A 27,662-nucleotide genomic window follows, 5' to 3' on the forward strand; every position below is an offset into this window, starting at 1 on the left:
GTGGAGATGGACGAACGGTCCATGTGATCCGGATGAAACGTGGCAGTCCAATAGAGCCAGAGGGCCAGCAAGACTGAGGACAGTAATGAGTCCAAATCAAATGGGTCGACAGACTCCACTCACAAAGTGCAGAGAGGGAGTACAGCAGCAGAAACAACACTAACCAACCTAATATATCCTTTGGGAACCTAATATATTCCCTATTTTTCAGGACTAAAGGTATTTTTAATAAATCCATAAACATGACGGACAGACACATCTACGTGTTGTAGTCAATGGTTGTAGTAGGCGACACAGAAATTGAACCCGCTTTCTGCCCACTAGTGGACAAATTATGTTACTGCTACATTCGCATACAAAAACAAACAACAAAACATAGAAATATATATCTTATTTATTTCATACTCATCAGAAATTATTGTAAATCCCATGAGGAAGACCATTAACTACCTAAAATATAATTAGGAAAAATGCAAATATACAAGAAATAAAGATCAGCACAAACACATAAATGGTTTGACTTTTCTGTAAATTCTGGATTTCTGTATTTTAAATCTCACCTCATACAATGGAATATAATATAAATACTTTAAAAAGATAACAAAACAAAATATGCAGTCTATTTTGAGTGGCTGTCAGTAAATGGAAGACTTGTGTTCGTCAGATTACGCAGGGAAGAAATGAAAAGCAATAAGCCTCTGAAGTGTTCTTCTAAAGGAGCCTGCAGTATGATGTGAGGCATCGGTTATGCCAGAGTTGCAGTTTTTTCCCCCAAATAAGGATGTGTTTTTCCTCTCAGTGTAAACAATATAACCCACCAGCTGTCCTGAGTTAGATCTGTAGGGGAGGGCAGAAACGAACACATCAATTATAGGTTTACTTAAACACTTTAGCATGTTGTTTCCGCAATGTTTGAGAGAGATCGGTTACAGTTATGTGCAGATAAACAGCCCAAGGAAACCTCTACAGCAGTCAGACACCGCTTAATTACAGTTTTATACTTAATAGATCCAAGATAAAACATAATATAATAAGACAGTGTGAACGTTTTTTGGTAATAATATATTATATATATATATATATATATATATATATATATATATATATATATATATATATATATATATATATATATATAAAATATATAAAATATATATATATATATATATATATATATATATATATATATATATATATATATATATATATAATTTATTATTATTTTTTTTTTGCATGCGTGTTTTGGTAAACCAAAAAAAACTTTAATTTTATTAAAACATAAGAGCAATATTGTGAAATGAATACTAATATTTATATTTAATTATTTAAATATTTTTAGGATACATTGGTCTAGTCTTCAGTGCCACATGATAATTTTTGTGGAAAACATGAATAGCATTTTAGGACTCTTTGAACAGCATTTAACAGACATGGGTATTGGGTATATGGGTATTTAAAGCATTATCATCAAATAACATTTAAAAAGCAGAAATATAGATTATATTATATGCAAAATATCTATAAAAAAGAAACACAAAGTTGGATAATTGTCAAAGTAAACATCAACAATATTTAATGCTGCATCTTTCATGATAAAAACAACACAATCACAGGGCCATTCGTCACTTTGATTTATTGGCTAATTCGTATGAATTCGTAAGATCTAATTAGTACAATTTAGTAGGATTTGCTCATCCCCCAATGACAGTTGGGTTTAGGGGTGGGGTTAGGTGCCACGGCTCCTTTTTAAAATCGTACGAGTTCAGTCGTACGAAAATGCACGAATTCGCCACTAAACTGGCAAAACGTAAAATACTTAAGTTTTCCCGTGAGATCAGGCTGAATAAAAACAATTCTGAACTTACGTCATCAATGTCGTCATCGTTCTCTCCAATATCATCAAACAGGATCTCATCATCATCTCCAGGTCCAAACGTGTCTGTTTCGTTGATTTTAGCTGCAGGAAATGCACAAAGAAATTAGCCACGAGCTATGCATTTACACTGTCATCCTAGAGAACAGAAGATGTGTGTGTGCTACGCCAATGCTGACACTTACAATTGTGAGTGTTTTGGTACAATGACATTCTAATTAAGTCAGAAAACTCTTAGACTCACCGTGTTCTGGGAGCTCTCCGTAGGCTTTAAGACTGCGGGCTTCGTCTGCATTGTACTTTAAAATGACATCTGCTTTGACATCCTGCAAAATACCAATTAAATATTTGAAAACAAACAAACATTAATTCATTTGTAAAAATAAATATTTGTTAAAAAATAAAATTATTATTATTATTATTAAAAATGTAATATAATAGCCTACCTGGTAATCTCTAAGACCAACAAGGATTATATCAGATGTGTTGATCCAGACCTATATTGGGATAGAATTTATTTAATACTTGGGACAATCATAAATCAAGGCTTTTTACCACAAAAGTACTCATGGAGCTGCACCAAAATCTCTTTATCTTTGCAAAAAAAAAAAAAAAAATGTAGGGCCATGTGATAAACACTCTATTTTCAAGTACAGGATAAGCGTAAAAGAGGTTGCACAAGTCTTCACACTGTTTTATATATGTTGCACAGCAACATGGACACCTCCAAATAGTGTTGAAAGAGTTACATACTGTATTTATAAACTAAAATTACCTCAAAAATGTAAAAAAAATGTCTTAACTTGATGTAATTGCACCCATAAAATGACAAGTGAGCGGAAACTACTGAGAGGATGCACATGTGTCCATGAATGATGTATACTTTAGTAAACAGAACCTACACAGGCTGTGAATAACAGGTAATAAAGTTGTAAATAACGTTCAGTTTGTTGCAGAGAGCGATCGTTTGAGAGCCATGCGGGAAGTATGATTTGCATGCATGTTTTTTTTTTCTCAAAGTGACGGCAGCCATGACATGAACCAAACTCAGCAGTGAAGTGAAACCAAAAGTACACATCTCATTTGACTGAACATATCGCATTTTAGAGTTATGATTACGACAAGCATTTGATATGTTTTTCTTTCATAGCAAACACAAAGTGTTGTGCATGAAAATAAATGTTTGCCAAGTCATTATAACCACTCTAGCCTATATAATATTGAATATAATGCAGGAGGAAATCTGATAATGAGAAATGTCTCATTTTACCAGTGGAGAAAAATGGTCTACTAATGCTGTCAATGGCAGATTGCAAGCATACGTCTCAAACATAATAATTTAACTTCTGAATTATGAATAGTTTTATTCTGATGTCATCACTTTACTGAGCATTAACAACCAGGACCAATTTAAAGTCTATTCGAGTCCACCGTTCAAAGTCTATACAAAAAGTAGCATTTTAACCAACAGTAGACTTACACATAGGCCTAAAATTATTATTGTTGCTTTACCTTATGTTTGAGAATCATCACTAATAACAGCCTTTTCACATTAACTTTTATTTTAAATCTACAGAATCGTGACAAAATCATGATCTTGATTTTAAGCAAAAAAAAATAAAAATTGTGATTCTCATTTTAGCCAGAATCGTGCAGCTCTAACTACAAACTGCTATAAACAATATCTATAATGACATTAAGATATCTTTAATACTTCTTGAGCTACAAGCATGCAAGCTTTGGGACAAAGTACATATAGTGTGCTTTTTGTCAATTACCACTGGCACATATAATCTACTAGCAGACAAATCTGTGTAAAAATAACAATGGTGCTTGTTAAAATTATTTTAACCCTCCTGTAATTTGGCACCAATTATCTGACGATGATTGTAATTTTGACCCCCTCTACAAAACCTAGTAAACAATGATTCATATGAATACATAAATATTCATGCGCCATGACATTTGATTTTGTGACTTTCATCTATTTTTGTTTTCTTTCTGTCAAAAATATCAAAATCTAAAGTCTAAGCCAGAGAACTGATACAATAGGGTATATGCCGAGCTAGTGCTGTTCCCATGCTGATACACTTGCGGTGACCTATTATTGTGAACTTTTTTCCATTTTATACGGTTCCTTATACAGCATCGATGTTGTAATGTCATTAAAATACATTCAGTTAAATAAACTTTAGCATTCATTTAGTTGCTCAAGCGTAAAACGAGACAAAAAGCTGTTTACTCGCACGCGCCCGTCAGAATCGGCAGGCTAACGCAGAAGCTCAATTGAATATACAGGGGTAAAATAAATGCTCATATTATAAAGATATGGCGGGGGAAATGTAATTTAATGCAGTGCTTCTTGTACAATCTGAGACCCACTTTAAACCAGATATCAGCTAGTGGAGATCGCTGATTTTTAAAGAAAACTGACCTTAAACGCACCGGATTTTGCATTGGCATTCCATTCGCCGGAAGCGCTTAACCCAGGTTACTGGCAAATTAAAAGTCCTATTGACATGCTTCGGCATATACCCCATAGATATAAAAATAAAAACATCAGTGTGCGGCTGTGTGCACATCCAGAAAAATCTTAAAAGCAGGCACTCAAAACTTTTTTGACTTTTTCTATTGACTCAAAACATCTCAATACAAGTATGATAAATCTTTCATACCCATAACATGGTCATTATTAACTTCATCATACCTTTTTGCGGAGCTTCCCTCGGATGTGGCAGAGCCGTTTGACCCCATCAAAGCACATGGCCTCGAGCCGTCCATTTCCCAGCATCTTTATCACCTGAGCATATTCTAGCACAAGACATGGGGGAATTGTTGGAGGACTGAAATACGTGAATGTGTAAAAATACAAGAGCATGTGAAAAGTAAAATGATAGTACTGTTCAAAGTGGATAGTTCTACATTCTATTTGTCACATGAATCTTCAGTTAAAGTGACGAATAAGTGCTCAGAAAACATGTATTGTTATTATTAATGTGATTTTCTTTTTATAAAACATTTTAAAAGGAATATTTGATTAAATAAATCATAATTGGAATACTTGATGAAATAAATATCTATTTTGTAAATAAAAACTTAAGATCTATAGATCAGGATTTAGAAACAGCCAAGAAAGGTGTAAAACTATGCAGAAAAGAAAATATATTTTTATTTGCATATATATACACATTAGTGATTTCATATGCCACATGATATGTACTTACCCTGGCCATCCTCCTTGAAAACCAGCTCTCTCTTTTCTGACTCGTTCTCGTTCTTACCACGTCGCCGATTCTTACCTCCTTTACCTGAAGAAAACAAACAGGGATTCTGAATTATTTAGTAGTTCATACCTCATAACAATAAGATTAAGTATTGGGTTTGGTCCTACGGTCTCAATTCTCTCTCATCCTGGTAAACAAAATCACTCAAAAACTTTCTGTAAAGCTTACAGACATTACTGTAATTCTTTGACAAAACATCATGTAATACATAATTAAATATTCTAGCAAACTCCTAAAACAATTGAATTCATCATAATACGTTGTGCAGTGGTCTATTTTTGTCTCTTGTATCATATGAAATACAAACACGCTTTAAAACTATCTTTTCAGAATATTTCTTTCCTGTTAATAGTAAATTAAATAAAATGTATTTGTTCATTTCAGTTAATTCCAACATCTTGTAAGAAAGAAGTTTGTTCCTTAAAAATGTGGTTTCTTTTTTTTTAAATATTACATTTTTAAAATTTTGTAATTTTTAATTCAACATTACACTAGAAATTATATTACATTTATAAATATAAAAGTACATTTAACATTTTAAAAACCACACTTGCATATACACAATACTGCGTTTATAAAGGCATTTTAAAAAGCTTTTTCAACATCCTGACAGTTCATAAAACAAGAAATATCACGTTACTAAACAAGGCTCAACAGTAAGGGCCGCCCGCGTAGGAGATGCTCGGGACAGTAGACAGAGAATCGTTACAGGCCCGATGTGGGCAGTGCTACCTTGTCACTAAATTGTAATAGACGGCAACTTTATCGCAATATCAAATTATGAGGCTAAGGTAAAAAGAAAAGGTCTGTTTCTAACCTTGTGGAAACATTTACACGAGTACAACACGACAAAAAATGAAGTGATGTTTTGCAGTTTGCCGTCGCTTTTAACATTATAATACATATTTTAACATTTTTTTTTTAATCTTTAAATTTTAGATTTACAGACATTATTTTGTGAAACATTATTTAATACGTAGATACGAAATAGCAAATAACCTTTTTTTTTTTTGATGGAGCCAGTGAAAATGTTGGTATGGCAAGTAAAAATCTGAACCACTAGTCCAATCAGGCCAATAGATAAAATCCTTAGAGTTGAACCCTGCTAAAGTATTGGGTGATGCGGGTGACAAATAATTATAACATGTAGTTCAATTACATCACAGAATCATTTTATAACTTGCATACATATACTATAAAAAAGTCTATAAAGAAAAAACAGATGTTATTTTTCTCGAATAACATTATCATAGTAAACGACGTTAAAGCGTAAACTCAGCTGTCGTGCAGAAGGGCTGGCTGTTTTAAAACAACTCATATCAGTCATTGAATAAAAACAAATCGACTAAGCAAATACAAGGAGCAACAGAACAGAGAAACTGTAAACTGCGTTGTTGTGCTCTGATAACTGGCGCTCAGCTAGTGGCTTCACTCGGACATGCAGCGAGTTCTTCAGGACAGCGCATGCGAGGAGAGTCAGACTCGCGCTGGTCACGTTGTAGCCAGAGAAAGCTAAGCTAAATCCAGCCCCAATAACTGAGTGAAGCGTTAATAAATCGGTGAGCATTTTCCTTACCTTTATTCTTTGGCATGTTCGGATTACAGACACTGCAGTTTTTGCTCACTGATGTCCAAAAGCCGAGTTGCTGAATGGAGAAATATAACTTTTAAATGGGAGGCTGTCAACTTCCCTCTACTTTCTGAGCACTTCCCCCAAATCATCTGCGCCTGCGCAAAACGATTTACTTCCCAGAAAAACTTTATTTATAATGTCACAAGACACATTTTAATGGGGTATCTGCGGCACACAAACTTTTAATCTCAGTCAGTCAGCTCCATGGTTTCCGGTGAATTGTCATCTCATAAAAAATTGCCGCGATTAAGATCTGATTTCTTTAAAAAAACAGCCTGGCTGAGATACGATGTAAAGCGGGTAACGTTATCATCATACCAATCAAGAAGCACTGCACTACATTATATTTTTCCACGCCATGTCTTCAAAATATGGAAATTAATTTTACCCCAGTATATTCAGTAAAACTTCTGCGCTAGCATGCAGCTAATGACAACTTTTACTGTCTTTTTATACGCTTTAACAACCCAAATGGATGCTTAAATATATTTAACTTCTTATATTTGAATTAAACTACAACATCTTTGCTGTAAAAGAACCATATGAAATTGAAAATAGTCACATAAAGCTTTCACTGTAAGTTCATAATTGGCTAAAAGACACTAGCTGTGCATTATAGCCCATTGATTTAGTTTCAAGAGCTCGAGTCATTCAATGAAAACCATCAGTGTAATGCAAGATTTGTTTTAATACATGAATAAAAACCTGCTGTTCAAAGCACAAATGTGCTAAAAAAAATATGTGTATGGCCAGTGTTATATGATAGAGGCCAGGAGAGATCACAAGTACATTTCTGCACTGTGATTAATAAAATACAGCAGCAATAATTTATTATAAAAACAGTTGGACTAATCAAAGTAAATTCATTCCAGGACAAGAGGACGCACCTGTGACCAGAGTCCCCTCAAACATGTGGCCTCACATACAAACATACAGAAAATGGTTCATCATCAGGTATAAAAAATAATACATTCTCAACAGTCTTTAAATCGTGATTGGAAAAAAGACGCATAATACAGCCTGCATAATTCCCTTAAACAAAAACAAAAAAGAATAATAATAATACAAAAAATAGGAGTGTTTTAATCACCTAAGAGTAAGACAGCAGTATACTGGTCATTCCCAGTATTAAAAAAAACTGCTCTTATAAAGCCATCCCATAAAACTCTACCATATCCATTAAGAAAGACACAGCATAAAAGTGGTCTTGCGTAAGAAGGAAGAAGATTGAAGAATGAGGTCACTATATTGATTGTCTTTTATGCAAATCAAATGCTTTTAAAACACATTCATGACTTTTTTTTTAACCATTTGCTCAATTAAAACACTATATTAGCAGAGAATACTTGGTTTGTGACATTCACACTACAATTCTAAGGACATACAACGTTTACTTGCATAGTTCTCTTTGATTTCAAACAAACGGTTTCAACACTGTTCAAACACCATCTGAAGTCTCACATAGTGGCAGAACTCGCTCACAGCTCTTTCTCTCGAGCAGAAAGGCTTGAGAGAGGAATTTCAGCACACGAGGTCTGGGTTAAAGTTAGTGGCAGTTGCGAACAGCCATTGTACATGACATTACCACCGCAATACATCACAGTCTTCTGACGTCCATTAATACACGATTATCTCCACACAGACCGAACAGAAATATGTTTTATATAATTTCATATGAAGTACATTTCTAGAGTATTTTCATAAAACAATTGTACATGAATTTAATATTCACCTAAGAGCATTGTATAATATTCTACATGGCCATGAGTGACAAGTACTGAAAAACTATTTGTTGCTTTTTTTTTTTTTTGGTTTGGACTGCAGTTTGGTGATGATGGTAGAATCGCTATGACTCTCTCAATCGTATGTGCCATTTGTAGTTTGTGGCTCAGGTCTGAATGGTCACAGTGCAGTGGAGGTCAGCTTTTTGAGACCACGACGCTGAGCCAGTGTGGAGCAGCCCACCGGATCCAAGACAGGAGAAACATTTCTGTTCAGGGCTGAATAAGTGGCTGCCATTGCTCCCTGAGATGAAGATACAGAAAACAGAGAATACAGAAAATTAATCTCAAGTCTTAAGACTTAAGTCTAAGTCTAATCTGAGATTAAAATAAACATTGAAGGGTTAATTCACCCCAAAATGATAATTCTGTCATGATTAACTCAACCTTGTGTCATTTCAAATGCATTTTTAATTCATTCATTTTGGGATCACATTTTGCAGAAAGCTCAGACATTATTCATGTCTGTTCAGCCAATACTGTCACTTTAAATTGTACATTATTACTAACAATGAACCACTTCATTAACTAACATAAACAATTGTTCATTGTTCATTCATGTTAGTAAATACATTAACTCATACAACTTTATTGTAAAGTGTTACCACTAAAGTTATTATACATTAACAGAAGGAAATTTACTAAATATCTTTACTTAAAACTCAAACCATTTTTGCCTTAAAAGAAAAAACAATAATTTAACCTTAATGTTGGCCATTCCTACAAATATACTTTGCAACTAATGTGACCCTTATGTGTTTCTAAAATGAATAAAGTCTTTTGCAATGAAAAAGCATGAGTAAATGAGGAAAGAATAGTCATTTTGGGGTGAACAATCAGTTTAACCATCATAATGCTTAGGTAAAGATATATTTAGGCCAGTTGGGTAAACATGGAAGATAATAAAATTAGTCAACCATTTCTAATATCATCAGTTTTACATCTGAGTCCATTACAGCAAAGCAAACCTTCACTAGGTGAGGAGCATCCTGTCGATTGAGTTGGTATTTGGGTAACTGGTCCTTGTTGATTATCCATGGATGGCGAAGTACTTGAGCTGCCGTTAATCTTTTATGAGGGTCAACATGCAGCATCTTTGATACAAGGTCCTGCCAGTTTAAAGATGTTAGATTAAACAGAGCATGTGCATTCATCAACGTTTTCATCCACAACAATGACGAAAACAGGAACAAAGTGTTTAATAAATTAATTGGGCTAGGAAGGGTGTTAAACAAAAAGAGAGCCTACAACCTTTGCATCATGTGATACAGAATTCCAGTATCCACCAGTCAATGAGAATTTGCCACTGCCAATGCGAGCCAGAATCTCCTCCGGTGTGTCTTCTGGACCATTTGCAAATGGAGTGAACCTAAAGAAACAAGTATTGGGAGTTTTAAAAAATGATGACATTTACCTGGAATATATGTTTTAAAAAATCCAGGCAGAAAGTATAGATTGACCTGTGCAATATGTTATATATTATACATGTTGTAAAATATGGCTTTAAACAATTGCAACAGAAAATAATATAAATGTTTCTACAGTTTTTCAATCAAACAAATTCATCTCTGGTGAGCGTAGTCATTAATTTTTAAACTAATAAAAACCTAAAATGTAGACAAATTCAGACTCTATTTGTAGAGTGAGTTACCATACCCGGTGAGCATGGTGTAAAGAAGAACTCCGAGACTCCAGATATCACAAGCTGCATCATAGCCTTGCTTTTTCAAGACCTGAGCAGGTAACACAAACGCAGGTCATAACAGTGTAGAAAGTCAATGTATATAATAGACTACAATAGACAGATCTAAAGAGCCATATAATCTCAGGTACCTCTGGAGCAACAAAGTTAGCAGTGTAGCATGGTGTCATCAGCAGTCCATTTTCTGCCCTGAGTTGTTTAGCAAAACCAAAATCACAGATCCTGATTGATTCGGGGTTTCCAGATTCATCCACATACAGTATATTGCTGGGCTTTAGGTCTCTGTGTACTACCTGAAGCCAAACAGTATAATCAAATCAATTAGAATAGCTTATTTATTCATTCATTTAGGTTTTAATGCCATATCAGCAGCATTGGCTACATTCATGAAAATACTGGTAATAAATGTTCAATGAATAATTTACTAAACACAGCAGTTTCTTAATAAAAAAGCATTATACAAAAAGATTCAGGTCACAACTACACTAACAAAAAGTCATCAAAGCTCTTTCAATTTAGTCAGAGATTAATAGTTACTGAGAAATCTTATATAACTATATACTAGGGCTGGGCGATATGGCAAAAATGCAAATCCCGATGATTATTGTCCATATTGAACGATAACGGTATATATTTTTTGATATAATTTGTTAAAGCTTCCAGATTAAAAAGAGTACCCCAAACAATGACCAAAGCCACAAAAATTAAAGGGTTAATTAAATGGCATAACATTTTTGGTGGCCAAAAGTTTGGTACATCTCTAATACCAACACACTTCTAGATTCTCTAATACCAACACACTTCTAGATTCTCATTGTTACACATTTCTGCTGTGTGATTGGCCACTAGATCAGAATAGAGTAAAACAGTGCAGAACTTATTGTTATTGACATAAATTGTATCGCGATTCGATATAATATCGTTTATCGGCCCAGCCCTAATATATACGAACTTTCAGTGTGTTGTAAAAGTGAAATTAGTCCATGTTAAGTGTTCTTACCCCTTGGGCGTGCAGATATTCAACAGTCTTTGTAATGGTGTAGAGGACAGCGCTTGCTTCTCTCTCAGAGAAAAATTTTTGTCGGAGGATTTTATCCAGTAGTTCTCCACCTTTCATCAACTCTGTGACCAGGTACACTGATCGCCCATCATCAAAGACCTAATAACCCCAAACAGACTCAAAATAGAAGCAAACAACACCTGAGACAGTCTAGTTATGATCTTCTACAGAACAAATGTCACTCACGTCCTTCAGGGTGATGATGTTGGGATGTTGTCCGTACCGCAGCAGGATCTCAACCTCCTCTGTTGGATCTCTTCTCTCCTTTTTAATGATCTGCAATCCAATCAGAACTATTTAGAACCATATCTAAAGATACTAATATGATTCCTATAAAATATGCATATTTTAACATTTCATTTGGAAAAAGTACTGCATTTATTTGATCTAAGAAAAATTAAGTCACCAAAAAGTGAAAATATAGGCATCACGTAAATTAAAATTTACTTTAAGAAAGAAACGTTACTGAATTTAGACACTTAAATCATATCGCAACAAAGACTAGAGACTATAGATTAGATTGTGTTAAAGTTGGTTTAATATTTTCACATTAGATCAGTGACAACTTGTGACATGCTCCCTTATATTGTTTACCATAATATTTTGAATATTCAGCTTGAAATCACATGCAAGTATGACTTGAGAACAGCATTAGCACTATTTATTTGACTGTGAACAATGCTGTACTTTGATAGTCAATGGCTGCTAATGCGATTTCACCATTTAGAATTTGCAAAGAATATTTTTGTCAAATTATATTATTAAGGAGAATGCCAGCCCAACGTTACCTTAATAATGACTAGAGAATATCGAATAAAGACTATATTAATAATTATGAATGCATCAACTATGAAAATATTACACAGTTATAAACTCAAATATAATATAAATGTATCTTCTATTTAAAATATATATAAAAAAAATATATTGCCATATAATTACTGCTTTTATGAATTTCTTAGGTACACTATGATTCTTACAATTGAAATATGGAATGCTGATTAAGTAAAAAAATAAATTTTATTTAAAAAAAAAACATAGAAAAACAGATTTTAAGGCAATTAAAATTAGCTTTAGGTCGGTTTCATTATTTCAATAATTAGGCATTATATTTGATTACAGATATCAAATTTAACAATTAAAAGGAAAAAGAATCCAGAAAAAAAATTATTGGAAGGAAAAAAATCCAGAAACCAGAAATAATAAAATGGCTTTCAAAGGGCAAAAATCACAGCTTCTAAACAAAAATCAAGCAGCAGAACTATTTTTAAAACAAAAGTTTCTTCTTCTAAGTATCTTCTAGGACAAAGTACCTTGTCCAAACTTTAAACACATCAAAAAACTGGTCAATATAATATGAAGCATGCGTTTTCTGCAACTGACAAACTATTCAGAACTATTAATACACCTCTCTATAAAACTGGAAGAAGCACTTTTCTACAATCGGACTGAATGGTTTTAAATACAGTCAGGTATGGTTCCAGTTTTAGATCCACATGAGCCTGGTACAGAGTGGCACGATTACAACCATTCTTGCCCTGAATTCTTGGTTAGACAGCTGTGCTGAGTCATGCTGGCGGTGTGTGAGAAAGACATTATCACTATGCAGCCTGGATGCCAGTTTCTCTATAGGTGGCTAGTTCTTTTTCTGTTATTCAAGTCCAAAATACAGAAATAAACAAAAACATGCAAAAAAAATAAAAAAATAAAAAAAAGAGAGAGAACCCTTTCGCTCTCTGTTAATTGGATAGTTTGCACACAAGTTTAAATTCTGTCATCATTTATTCAACCCTTACAAGTTCCAAAACAGTGATTTTATTCTGTTGGACACAAAAGAAAATATTTTGAAAAGTGTTGATTTCCATCGACTTCCATTGTTATTTTTTTACCTACTATCCAAGTTGATGTGTACCAGCAACCAGCATTCTTCAAAATACCTTCTTGTGTGTTTAACGGAATAAAGAAGCGCTCAAAGTTTAGGTTTAGAGTAAAGAAGAGTAAACAAAGAGGTCATTTTAATTTTTGGATGAACCATCACTTTAATGCTTCAATAGCACAGATGAAGAGGAATGCCTTTACCTTAACAGCATAGTCCATTCCTGTGCTCTTTTGCACACATCGCTTGCAGACGGAATAGGAGCCCACACCGATGTCCTCTTTAACTTCATATGCATCTGTGAACTGAAGCGTGCTCCGGTGGGACTGCTACAACAGACAGGCATGTGCTTAATTCCCTTCCGTTCTGATGTTATAGGTATTTGAGAAGAAATGTGTGCAGGTAAAGCAAGTATACCTGGAGTATGCTGCTCATGTTGATGTTGCTCTGAATGGGTGACTGGCTCTCCTCTTCTACTCCAGTAGCAACAAAACTAAATCCTCTAAAGAGCTGATGGGCATTGGCACTTGGAGGGACACCAGGAGAGTCTGTGAAGAAGAATTAAGGAACAGATTACAATTCGATTGTTGTGACTGGATTTGCTTCTGTTGTTGGGAAGGGGAATGATTCCATGACTTACCTCGTGGGGTTTTGGCAGTGAATTCGGAGTCGAAGTAGAAAGTGTCGTCTGGCTTCTTGATAGCTGGCTTGAAGGGTGGAGGCACTTCTTTTCTGAATAATTTCTACGAAGGTGGAAAAACACTAATTAAAATATATTTATTTTAAAAATAATAAATGCATAGCAATTAGGTATACATTGATATTACAATTCTGGTTGAATTATATATATATATATATATATATATATATATATATATATATATATATATATATATATATATATATTTATTTATTTATTTATTTAAGCATGTTTGGAAGTCTACACAATTCTAATTAAATAATAATAATACAAAACTCACATTCCAGTCAATTCTGGTAAAGAAAGAATGCCTTTTGATTCCTTCTACTCCATCAGGTCCAGCTCCTGAACATTCAGGAATGAACAGACTGACATTTACCAAATTTCCTCAGCACAAACAAACTTCTCTTTGAAGCTAATTAAATAATGAGCTGTCTTACCCAAGCGATTGCCAGGATTCCTCTTGAACAGATTGCGGAGCAGAGACTGGGCTTCAGGGCTGAGGAACTGAGGCATGCCTAGCTTCGCCCTGAAGGCACAAAAACCAACGTCAGTCCAATAACTCAGTTGTGAAAATCAGTATTGAGCAAATAAGCCTCACTTTAAGATCATTGTCATGGTCTCCTTTCGGTCTTTCCCTTGGAATGGAAGTGCTCCAGTTAGCATTTCAAACTGCGGTAATAGAAATGCATTATAATTAGCCCACAGTGACCCAAATATTATTTTTGACTTTGGTACATCTAAAACCAAACCTCCTCACCATTAGCACACCATAAGACCACCAGTCGGCACTCTGGGTGTGACCTCTGCGGTTGACAACTTCTGGAGCCATATATTCCACCGTACCACAAAACGAATATGCCTTGTTCTCATGGTCAATGGACTCCTTACTCAAACCAAAATCTATGTAACACGTGCAAACAAACCAAATCTGAGACATACTAACATACTTATCATGACGTGACTCACAAAAAACAGTTATAACATTAATCTTTTATCATTTATGACCCAAATTCACCCATTATAATAAAAGCAATATGTTCTCTTGGATAGATAAAGCACACATACCTGTAAGTTTGATGTGTCCATCATCATCCAAGAGAATACTGTAAAAGAAATCAAGAAATTGAGCACTTATTAAAATGTGCACTGCGCTGGCTTTCTAATATCTATATACTATATGGTGATTGATAAAATAGGTTTTACAAGGAAATGTGTAGTGGTTACTATATAGTTTGCTGCTGTACTTTGAGCTGGGCCACCTCACTTTGTATGTAATATGTGGGTGAGAAACGCACTTTTCTGGTTTGAGATCTCTGTAGATGATTCCCAGTCCATGTAAATGGTCTAGTGCCAGAGCCAGCTCTGCTAGGTAAAACTTAACATCCTCCTCTGTAAACATCACCTACAAGAGAGTGGTAGAATGTTTAGATATTCTTACATCATTTCCTTATGTTTAATGATTTAAAGCTCATTTAAATATTTACATCTCTAAAATAAGATTAACAAATACATTACAGTTCAAACTTCATTTTTAAAGATATTATTAATTTTTTCTCAGAAAAGGCACATTAATAAAAAATGAGAATAGTGATAAAAAAACAGATCAGACATCACAAAATCAAAACAAATTCAACTATTATAAAAAGACATGCTTAGAAATGGTACTGAATCAACAAGATATTGTCATGTTTTTGGAATGGCTTAAATTATTAGTAATACTTTTTCACAGACTTGAGTAATGGCTGCTAAAAAATGTATATTACATTCAATTTCACAATCTTATTGCAACTTCTGCTTCAGTATATTTGATTGAATAATGCAGCCTTGGATACTTCAGGAACTGAACTGAAACTGTTTTGAGCAGTTGTGCAAATGGTAGATTTATCGATCCTTAGAAACAAAACTCACCTCTTTAGACAGCCGAGTGAAGAGATCTCCTCCTCTGAGGAAGTCCAGTATCAGATAGAGTTTACCTTCTGTCTGAAATGCTGGAGAAACAAAAATTCAAAATCTGTATCAACGGTAGTAAACATTATTATCCAAGGTCTTGTTTGCACCTGGAAGTAAAATGAACTTTTAATCAATAGTTAACAGCCTAAAGACTCAATTTTTTTTAATTATGGCATGTATTATTGAAGCTCACTAACCATACAGCATTAAACCCTCTGATTTTTACATTTTTTCTCTAAACATATAGCTTCAGGTGGCAATGTTATTGTGAACACAAAGGAAGTTGTTTGGAAGCATGTCAATAACCAAACAGATCTTGTCACCTACTCACTCCCATAGTATTTATTTTTCCAACTACGGCAGAGTTAGTGTGTTAAGATCTGTTTGATCGCTGACATTCTTCCAAATATCTTCCTTTGTGATCAGCAGAAAAAAACGAAATGTATATGGGTTTAGAGCGCAATATATGTATAATATATAAGGGAGGGCAAACTATCCTTTTAATATCAAGTGTAAACAAAGTTAACTGGGCGAGGCATTGGAAACACAAAAATTATAACAAACAAACAAATAAATAAATAAAATTAATCCAGAGATTAAGTAGATAAATAGCAAGTTTAAATTAAAGTAAAAAAAACTACCATGAAGTGTGAGAATCTGATCAGCGATAAGATGTCAAAGACTCACCATAGTGCAGTTTAACAATAAATGGGTGGTTGACCTCAACAAGAATGTCCCTCTCCATTTTTGTACGCACTCGATCTCGCACTGAAACCACAAACCAGATTGTAAACGAACAATAACACGCTTAAATTTCCTTCAGCTGTGTGAGTGCATTCAACAGAGTTTCTACAGGTTTTATCAAGTTTGATTTAAGACTTTTAAGACCATTATGTATGAAATTTTCAACTTGTACAAGGCTAAATGCTAAAGTATGTTTTTCAAATATCCCATTTAGAAAAGATTTTCACTTGTCCGATCAAAAAAATATTAATTTAATACATTTAATAACAATAATTCAGTATGAATATTTTTTTTATTAATTTTCAAATATATTCTTTTACAAACCCAATAACCCTTACCAAATAGAACAAAACATAACTGTCAATTACTTTAGTAAATAAATGGAGAACTTTTAAAGCAAATCTTACTGTAAGAAAAAAAAAAACAATAATGCAAAAACAATTTTTAAATTAAAATGTTTTAATAAGATGGATTGTTGGTGATCGCATAGGTGTTAATGGCCAGATTGGGTAGCTATACATGAACAAAGGAAAATTAGGACCTGTTAAAAAAAGATTTAAGACCTACAATATAATATTTCAGTAGATTTAAGACTTAAGGCCTAAAATTAACCTTTTGACATTTAAGACATTTTAAAAGCTTTTTAAGGCCCCGCAGAAACCCTGTTCAATGATGACAGCAAAACACACCTTTCAACGTAGCTTTCTTTAGCACTTTCATAGCGTAGAGTTGTCCTGCATCAGGCCCAGAGATCTTCTTGACAAGGAACACCTGCACAAATCCCAACCATTACGATTTGAAGCCAATGTGAAAATGCTTAATGAAACTAAAAATTTCCAGTAGTTCTCCTCATATCTGACCAGTTTATCTAACCTTGCCAAACGAGCCCTGACCCAGCACTTTGCGGAGCTCAAACTGCCGTGGGTCTGCTTTCTCTGAGCCCTCTTTGACATGATGAGTGATGCTGATTTCCTTCACCGAGCCCTCATCCTGTTAAGAGGACAGAATTGATATCAGGATGATTGTGTCAAACATGTAATTTAACACCAAACACACACCTCAGTTCTCTTGCTTGGTACTGTTAGAAATACATTAATGACAGCAGTGTAAAAAAACAACAACAACACTGAAATCAAATGTCAGAAAACACCAACATCACTTCATCACCTCAATACAAACTCATGCCCAAAAAGTTACTGACAGTCAGGCAAACACACACACCCACACCCACACAATGATAAGATGTTAAAGAGAAGCCTGGATGGCTGGTGTCTCTGCAGAGGAGCGATGTGTCAAAGCCTGTGGAAGGAGAGAGACAATAAACACGACAAACAAGCAGCACAGGTTTTAATCTTAGTCCATCTGACTGACATGCCAAACACCCTCAAATGAGCAGAAGAAGAGATCATGAAGGGCAGAAACACTGACACAGAGAGATGCTGTCAGGATCATCCAACTCTGGATGCTAAATTGCTAATTAGTGGTAAAATGGGTTAGTCAGTTGGCGCAATAGCCTAGTGGTTAGCACGCCGACATATGGTGCAATAGCACAGCAGGGTGTCGCGAGTTCGAATCCCGGCTCGACGACATTTCCCTACCCCCTCTCTCTCTCTCTCTCTTCCACTTCACTTCCTGTCTCAATACTGTCCTATCTAATAAAGGCAAAAAGGCCAAAAATAAATCTAAAAAAATAAAAAATAATGGGTTAGTCAGAGCCGAACGCCTGCATTCTCATTTAAACAGGCTTTTTTTTTATATCTCTGCTTTTTCCCCTCCCTCTTATCTTATCATCTCATCTTATCCCCCCCTCTCTCTCTCATTCTTTATCTTATGAAAAATAGATTGGTAGTTACTTTTAATCTGTTCATAAACACTGAGTTTGATCAACAAATTGCACACACACACCAGTCTGCCATGTCAATAAACGAGAAGAAATGGTGAATGATATCTGGTAGGGTTGGGCGATTTCAAACAATTTGACATCATATGATGTCAAATATGAAACATCACGATGGCACTATCGTAATAGACGCTGGTGAATTAATTATTTATGAATTTTCAAGCATTTGTTGCCAATTTCTTAAAACCTGTCGGCGAGTCAAAATCGGGACTAAAATCATGCAATCTGAACTCAGCATGAATCTCATGTATTGTCAACTGTTGTCAACTCAACATAGCATATCCTGCGATGTGAAAATAGTCGACACACACTGTCGACACACACTTTGATATTGATGCTCAAACGATATATTGCTCAGCCCTATCAGAAAGTATGAAAAGAAAGCAGTGGGACAAAAGCATGCGTTTGTGCACTGGCAAAGCAATAAATATTACATGAAAGCAGTAAATGAAATATTTGCTGTATGTAGTAATAATCTAAGCAATATTTCAGAGCCAATTTTTCAACAAGCTCAGTCTTTTCATCATTTTGCCTTGCCTGTGTTTTTTGGGAGACTGCGTACTTCATTATTAATCAATGCTTCCCTCCTGACCTGCTTTCACTAGCAGCTCGAGCTGTTAGAATAGTTAAAAACCCATCAAATGACTGACAGTGTCAACAGTAATACAAGGATGTTTCAATAAGCAAATTCATAAAGTGCTTAAGGAAATATAGACATCAGTTGTTTATGCATCATGCACTTTAGCATGAATGACACAGTATTTACCAATCAGCATAAAGAAACAGAACTATACAGTTCAAATTTTGCTTTTGACAAATTTACAGTAAAGGTGGAAGAGAAGTGCCTGTCATCCTGTAGACTTTAGGAGTGTTTAATGTTGCTTAGAGGTGACAAATGCATTTGCTAAGGGCTGAGGAGAGTCGGAGAAAGCAAACTTTTTTTGCCTGGCTTTTTATGCAGCATTGCTTCTTCACGGTCATAGAGAAGACTTAAAGAGCTCCATTATGCATTATGAAAGGTCATACTTTGGTATTTGTAGGTCTCCAACAACAGGCTGATATACATGCAAGGTCAACAAAACACTTTTATTGTCTTATAACATGCTTTTTACCTAATTATTCCAGCGACTACCATATGATTCATTCAGCGATTCATTCGTTCCCAAACCCCTCCTTCGCATGAAGCTAATCTGCTGTAATTGGTCCGATGACCCAGTCTGTTGTGATTGGTCGACTGTGTTCAGCACGAGACGGAGAGAAACGGCCACCACGTTTAAGCATATTCACATTTAACAACTACACACATTCATTATTAAACTACACAGTGGCAAAGTTAAACTATTTTGAAAACTGACCACACCCGCATGTGTGCAGGAACAGCTGATGGTTGCCATAGCAACAAACAGCAGGAGATTGCGAGCACAAAACTCATTTAAATCGCTAGAGGAGGAAGCACGTGTCGCATTTTCAGCGTGGTTTTGGACGCAATATGTGAAATAGCCCATCCAGATTTAACCTGAGAGATGCAGCACAAATACTGATCTATAATAAATATGCGATTATAAGCCACACGTAGTGATCACAAGTTACAACACTCAACTAAATGCATATTTTGCATACAACCGAAAGCGAAGCTACTAGTTTAAATGACACTTGATGTTGTGTATGAAAAAGAAACACTTACAGGATCTGGAGAAAGAAACTGGTCCATACAAACCGTTACTGACAAAATCCCATGTCTTTGCTGATCCTTCTTTTAATAACAAAAAGCCAGTAAATCCCGTGCTGCAGGATAGGTTATTGTATCAATCATCAGAAAAATGACAGGAACAAAAAGCAAGGAACCATTTATTCCCCACAGCCGCATGTCTGGCCATCTCTCAGTGATTGTAATCTTCGCATCATGACCAATCCCATGATCCCACGCACTTTGCTAGTGTCTGAAGGGAAAAGCGCGTTCACGTTTTACTAGATCCGGCAGCTCATATTTGGTATTGTTTCGTGTCAATGTCGATACGAACAGGCAAAAGATTCAGACAATCGACAACTCATTTAAACAACTTAGTCTAATATTTAATTTTTAAAAATCTATATTTTTAAATACGGTGCAATTTCAGATTTAATTTCAGATTTAAAGATGCGGCTTTAGTCTCCACCAACACTCGTCTGCACTACCGAGCCGACCAATCACAAAGCTTGCGCTATGTGTCCTTGTGACGTGAAGTTAAATTTTTTTGAGAGGTGTGCATCTACATCACTGACAGCCACGGTGAGGGCTATGGGTCCACGCGTAGGTGCACCGGGGCATACGTGTGCGCTTGAAGCAGAAGTCAGCCTTTAGAGCCGTGTTGCACACTGCATGGAAGGTAATTTTCAAATACCCTTAAAAGGGACTCTTAAACTTGATGTAGAGATATGTCATTAAAAGGAAGAACTGCATGGTGTGAATCACACAGGAATTAATTTTTGTTCTTTGTAAAATAAAATATCTTTTAAGTAATTTATATGCAGTTGTGAACCTTACAATCCTTCCATAAACGCAAAAAAAATGTGTACATTTAAATTTAAATAAATCAATCAGAATTGTTGCTCAAACCAACAATGGGGCCTTCAAGATGTTTGGGAACAGATGATTTGACTAAAGGGGCTAAATTTTTTTTAGAGAACCGAGCTGAAATGTGACCAAGGATGATGACTGAGGGACACCTCACAACAGGAACAGGAAGTGAGCGTGGGTGTTGAACACACTACATCAAAAACATGACTCTTGACAGTCTTCCTTCCCACACACACACACGCATGCACACACAATAGGATGAGCTTAAAAATACACTGTTTAAAAAATTCATGACAGTACATTTTTATCCAGAAATTTTTTTTAAACAAAGACAAATAAAAAAAGTCACTTGAAAGAATAAAATTGTCATTAAAAAAATCTGCTTTTAATGACGCTAAACTTGCTAATTGTTTATTTTATCAAAAAATCCTGAAAACAAAATATCCAACAAATTACATTGATAAACAAAAGTGTTCTTTAGGTCACTAAATTATCACATCAGTGTGATTCCTGGAAGATCATCAAATTGTTATAATGTTTCATAAAGTCATCCTTTACAGCGTTTTGAGCTATTAAAAGCAGCCTATGGAGTCAATCTGCTCCATCAGCTTTATAAAAAACGATATGCTGGCTTGGTGGAAAATTAGGCTCTGCTTGATGTGAATGCTGAACATCCTCTTCTCCTACTGGCCGTTTGCCATGTCACTCATCCAACAGGAAACCAATAAAACCAGGCTATCCTCTGATACAGGAAATGTGATGATAAAAGCTCACTAGCTGGCATAGGAAACATATCTTTAAACTGAAAGATAGTAGGGCTTTACAGTAGATCAAATTGTCTTCATGATGTGACCAAACAGCTTGTCTGATAACCTATGGACTTGAACTGCTGTGCTGTACCCATCAGCATTAACTATGACAGCTATATTCTGCATACTACAACGACTCAAAATACACACAACTGCTCACCAGATGACATTAATCGTTCTATTTGGATGGATAAATAATTTATATTGAGTCAGAGAAAATTAAATAAATGCTTTATGGTCTCCTGAGAATTCAGTCAATATTTAACAATATAAATTTTGAAATCAAATGTAAAATAACTATGGACCTTCATTGTATACATATATAAATAATCCAATACAAATAAAATTTAAATTGTAAAGTTACAAGTGGTATAGCATGTCCAAATGCTTTAAAATCTCTTGTAAAGCTCACATGGTCACAGTTCTTAAAAACAAATGCAAATAATAAACTTTCACTCTCGTATGGTTACATTTTGCAGTAATAATGCTAAACCGATGGACACAAAACTAATAGAACATACTCACATAAATACACACATAGTTAGTCAGACAGTCTTCAACTTACGTGAACAAGAGAATCATCCTCAATCATGGAGTCATCCTGCAAAACAGAAAAAGAAATGACGTTAATACAAAACCTTCTTGCATTATTTTATTATTACAAAAACATTCACAGCAATCGTCTGAAATTTAATTCCTGAAGGGCCGCAGCTCTGCATAGTTAAGCTCCAACCACCTCCAACTCAAAGCTGCTTAATAGTCTCTAGCAGTCTTGAACACCTTGGCTGGATCCGAAACCGCATACTTCCATACTATATAGTACGCTAAAATCAGTATGCGAGCCGAGTAGTATGTCCGAATTCATAGAATTCGAAAATCAGTATGCGATAAGTACCCGGATGACTTACTACTTCCGGCGAGATTCTGGAGTGCACATCCCATGCATGCTGCGCTATCCCATGATGCCACGCGAGCGAATTCATGAATGGGAGTAAAGCGACGCAATTGACGCAGGTAGGTCACGTGACAATGACAAAATGGCGGATGTAGTACGTCCGAATTCCATTCATATTTTTCACGTTCATACTGTATAGAACGCACTTTTCTAACGGCAGAGTAGTACGTTTAAATTCAAATGCAGTACCTACTGAGTAGTAGGCGGTTTCGGACGCAGCCAATGATTATTTGGATCAGCTGTGTTTGATTTTAGTTGAAGCAAATCTGTGCAGAGCTGAGGCCCTCCAAGAATCGAGTTTGAAACCTATGATTTACAACGACTACGATTACGTAGTCCTTGTAAATCGATTACGAATTACAAGGGCGAATTACGAAAAAACTGACATTCCAATACTTAATTTTTCTGCAATATTGAGTATAATTTAACAATCATTGTTAATCATTATTTTAGACTAATTGGAATCATGTTACTAAACATTTGCAGAAACTATTATAATTGATAAATAAAGTAATGAAAATGTGCAAATAAGATAAACTGTGTTTTATAGTTTTCTGGAATTCTAGTAATAATAAGGTACAAAAAAATTGAATAGTCAAATGTAAAATAACACTCTATATTCTTCATCGTATATACAAAAATACAATTAATCTTTCTTAAAAATTACAAACATTAGGGGTGTAACGCATCACAGTTCATCAGTGATACGCATGGATAACAACCCACGGTTCGGAAAGCATGTGACCAGCTGATTAATAACTTTTTTTTCTTTTAATTGTACGTTAATCTAACATTTATAACAACTGCAAAGAGATTGCCTCCCGCATCATTCAAATCACGTGTACGAAAGCATTTTGGCTTCTCTGAAAAAAATAACGATGACAGAAAAAGTTGTGATGGGACCTACCTAAATGCTTTCTAAGGTTATTAATTAAAGGTGTTTTCAGTCACTGTTTGTTTACCCTGCATTAATGCATTTAAATGTAAAGCTCCACAATTAAACATTAGAAACATCTCAACTGATCTCAATTCAAACCCACACAACATGAATAAATTATAATGATTTGCATATGTTTATTATTCCTTCGAATCGCTGCATTCAAATCTGCATTTGATTGAAAAATACAGTTTTACACTTTTTCAGTTTGTTACAAACAATAAAATAATACAAAAGTACTGGGAGAACAGTTTATAGTTCAGATGTAAACACTGATGTTTATGGTAAAGATTAAAATCACAGTTTAAATGGAACTAGATGTTGGTGAATGTTGTAGCAATTACATTGTGCAACCAACAGGTAGCGACAAACAACCATCAAAATTATGTCACTGAATAGGTTTTCAAAAATGATCCACCTATAATAAAGATGTTAGATTTTTATATTCAGAATTATCAGCAAAAATCATTTTTGTATTGAATATTTTCTTTTTTTTCCAGTTGGTTCTTTCTTGATTTTTATTTTTAACAAAATTGCAGGTTCTAAGCCCTGTTTATTAAAACCAATGCTTTGTGCAGTAATATTTTTGCATAAATGGAAAGCAAATGACATTAGTGTCCTACTCTTTTGCTGATCCGAAAAATAGTCAGATCCATGACTCAAAAACTGTAAACAAAAATCACTTGTTTTTCTAACTGTCTACTGGCCAGTCCTGCAATGTGACTTTTGCAAATGCACACATTGCAATATCGATACTGAAATGATATACTTTGCAGAACTAGTACAGGACATTACAAATAGAAGGAATAAAGTTCATTTTAATGACTGCGAAATCATAATTATTTTAAATAGTATCTACATGGGAAAATGACTATTTGAAATGTCAAATTACCTAACCACATGTTGACATAAGAGTAAAACAGCACTGTGAAAGATTGTTATTTACGTGTAGTAACAGACTGTGTGATTATTTATAGGTCCACACAAACCACACAGGACGGCTATTTTCAGAACACAGGATTAACCCGGATCAAAGGCACGTTAATTAGGGAAAGAGTATGGCGATGACAGAGGGCTAACAAAGTACCAGAGACAATGCATGTTATGATTTAGCTACTCTAATGACATGTTTATCCTAAAAGCACTTAAAACTGTACACCAGAGTGTGCAGGGTTTTTGTGCCATACTCAAAGTTACACATGGAGAATAATCCATAAATGTTTCTGAATCATTACACATGAGGTTTGAAAAATGTTCAGCATATTTACGCTTTCCAATACTACATAATAGGGCTGGGGGATTTAGCCTAAATTCAAAATCTCGATTAATTGGACAATTTAACTCAATTGCGATTAATGAACGATTATTTTATTTATTTATTTTTATTGTATACATTTATTTTTGTGCAGTAAATATGCATTGTCTTTGGTATAAGCTGCTCTTGTTGCTTAGTTGTCTCAGTTTTTAGGTTGTTCATGTTAGACATGTTGGCGGAATGACGTAATTAAGCCAGGTCACGTGACCTTACATGCGATAGAGATAATAACAGAAAAAATTTAATCAATTACACTTTCTGAATGTCAATTTCGATTAACCACCCAGGCCTCTTACATAATTTGATTGAAAATACAGCAATATAGCTATTACAAGACAAAATAACTGTTTTTAACTTAAATGTATTCCTAAGAAGGCAAGGCTGAAAATTTCTTTATCTAAAGTGCTTTTAAATGCTTTTTAAAAAATTAATTAGAACTGAATTTACAGCAGCTACACCTCTAAATGTTCTTTGAAAAACAGAAAAGTGCAAAAACAGCATTATTTATTTATTTGTGTAAACTTGTGTGACCTTTTACACACTTCTATATATATTTATTTGGGATTAGTGCCATTTTAATTTAATGCTATATTAAATCTCCCATCCAGATAATTTCACAATAAAACAGGAAACAATCATTGAAATGTAATCCACGGACTAAATCTGAACACAGATGAACAGATACAACCCTGAATGGGAAATAATTAAAGTTGAATTTGATCAAATGCAGACAACAGCACATCCAATAATCAAATTCACCAAAATCTGAATTAAGATAAATTCCAAGATATTTGTGAGAAAGCCCTATCTTAAATGTCTTTAAGCTCTTCCTAATATACAATTGAAGATGTTTGGAAGAAAGTTCCTTGGCATAATTCTTCAAGACTTCTTATGTTCCTACATTTCAACTCATTTTTGCAGAGTTGCCACTGAAATTTTCAGTAAACTGTGTTTTATATAATAACCATAAATCAATGTTTACATTACTAATCATTTCATTTCATTTTGGAAAAAATGTGCAAATCCCCAGTAGTAGTAATAGGTATTAGATGCATCTACTGTCATGTTATAATGCTTATTATTAACATAAATCAAATTGAATCAACTAAATGTATTCTTTATCTTAATATCTTCTGGTATTTTATATGTGTTGGAGGGTGTGTTTACTAACTGATGTTTAAAATTACACTGTCCGAGAAGTTGAATTCATAAATTTTGGGTTAGTATTTCCTATAAGGCTAAAACGAGTAAGAATAAAAATGCAATTTTAAAAGAATTAGCTTTTTAATATTTATTTTCTTTCTTTCTTTGTTTAGTAAATTATTTTATTCTATAATTTTGTAAGTCATGTTTATATAAATGCTGTTATGAGACTGTTGTTTCATAATCTAAGTAACACCCTGGCTGTGTTTCAAAAGCTAACGGGCCCTCTGTCTACTTAGACAGCATTTGGGGGTATCATAAAGCATGTTTGGCACATTATGGTATTTCTAGGCATGCCTGTGACGCCCAAAAATGCTGTTTAGGTATGCAGGCAGTTCACTGGGTTTTGAGAAACCGACTGTTAGTGTATGAGAAGTTAGTTCCCCACCCTGAGCTTGCCCAATGCATCCTCAAGTCAAACTTCAACCAGCTTCAAAAACAAGTGTCCATTTTAAGTAAGAATGAACCAAGTTAACTTGCATCGAGTTGACACACACACACACACACACACACACACACATAAACACGTACGTACGTACAGGGCTTGTCTGGTCAAGTCTTCGACGGCTTACACATTCTCCAGCTTTTCCAAGTAGCAAAGTACTCTATGCTAATAACACGTCCAAGTTAACATTTAAAAGAAACAAACACGTCGTGTTGCTTTTAAAATTCTACTATATAACTGCTAAGCACACACTTTTCTGCATTTTACGTTACTTGTTTGAAGAGTAATGTTAATCCGAAACTTTGTGTTTGAATAGTCTTTGCAAACTGTAAACTAGCAAACCGAGTAAGGTTATGCACTTCAAGTCTGTACACTGAGATTCCCCTGCTCCAGAACCGTCGGATTAAACATGACATTGTACAATTACACATCGGTGTTGCAAACATAATAAAAACCTACCTCATTCTCCAAATGCCCCATCGGCAACTTCTGCCAGGGGTCTGCACACTGCGCCAGTGGCATTTTCAGGACCCGATCTTTAACTTACGGTCGCCCCGTGAAGTGATTTGACGGTCTGTCAGTCTGTGTAAAGTTGCTCAGAAAGAGTCCCACAAAGAGAATGATTCTTATCTCACCCGTAATTCAATCGCAAATTATGTTCAAACGCTTAAAGGGAAGCTTTTAACTACTAACGCGTCCAGTTCCTCTTCGCAAACATTCAGAATATGTTTTTAACAAGGGAATAATACACTTCCGTTTTCGCTCAACATGGCGTCTTCGCCCCGTTCACCTGTCTGTCAGAACGAGGCTGGATATACGTCATCGTACGTCATAAAGTGGGGGGCTCCGTAGCCACCCACTGACACCTTCACTGGACATTTGTACTCAGGTAAAATCAAACTTGAAGGAATTATTCTTAATATAATTAGGTTTAA

At 34.8% G+C, this 27,662-nt stretch overlaps 2 protein-coding genes across 4 annotated transcripts; both read right to left on the reverse strand.

The window, feature by feature from the left end:
* Nucleotides 1–379: 379 nt before the first annotated feature.
* Nucleotides 380–6,895, reverse strand: eif1axa (eukaryotic translation initiation factor 1A X-linked a). Its single transcript, NM_001006082.2, is given in 7 exon segments — nucleotides 380–837; nucleotides 1,866–1,957; nucleotides 2,118–2,199; nucleotides 2,320–2,370; nucleotides 4,581–4,684; nucleotides 5,098–5,181; nucleotides 6,734–6,895. Coding segments are annotated over 7 exon segments (435 nt in total). The 5' UTR covers nucleotides 6,750–6,895; the 3' UTR covers nucleotides 380–831.
* Nucleotides 6,896–7,458: 563 nt separating this feature from the next.
* On the reverse strand, nucleotides 7,459–27,515 carry rps6ka3a (ribosomal protein S6 kinase a, polypeptide 3a). 3 transcript variants are annotated; one of them, XM_005165118.6, is made up of 22 exons: nucleotides 27,187–27,515; nucleotides 22,438–22,473; nucleotides 17,480–17,596; nucleotides 17,296–17,377; nucleotides 16,550–16,630; nucleotides 15,821–15,900; nucleotides 15,208–15,314; nucleotides 14,978–15,015; nucleotides 14,670–14,812; nucleotides 14,511–14,581; nucleotides 14,350–14,438; nucleotides 14,190–14,254; nucleotides 13,850–13,952; nucleotides 13,627–13,757; nucleotides 13,413–13,538; nucleotides 11,520–11,609; nucleotides 11,274–11,432; nucleotides 10,405–10,566; nucleotides 10,228–10,304; nucleotides 9,823–9,940; nucleotides 9,540–9,680; nucleotides 7,459–8,815 (listed from the first exon to the last, which is right to left on the reverse strand). In XM_005165118.6, the coding sequence occupies exons 1-22, from the start codon at nucleotides 27,247–27,249 to the stop codon at nucleotides 8,693–8,695; spliced, it is 2,202 nt and encodes a 733-aa protein (XP_005165175.1). In that variant the 5' UTR covers nucleotides 27,250–27,515; the 3' UTR covers nucleotides 7,459–8,692.
* Between the last annotated feature and the right edge of the window lie 147 nt (nucleotides 27,516–27,662).

The sequence above is a fragment of the Danio rerio genome, chromosome 5, assembly GCF_049306965.1.
Source record: "Danio rerio strain Tuebingen ecotype United States chromosome 5, GRCz12tu, whole genome shotgun sequence".
Taxonomy (NCBI): Eukaryota; Metazoa; Chordata; class Actinopteri; order Cypriniformes; family Danionidae; genus Danio; species Danio rerio.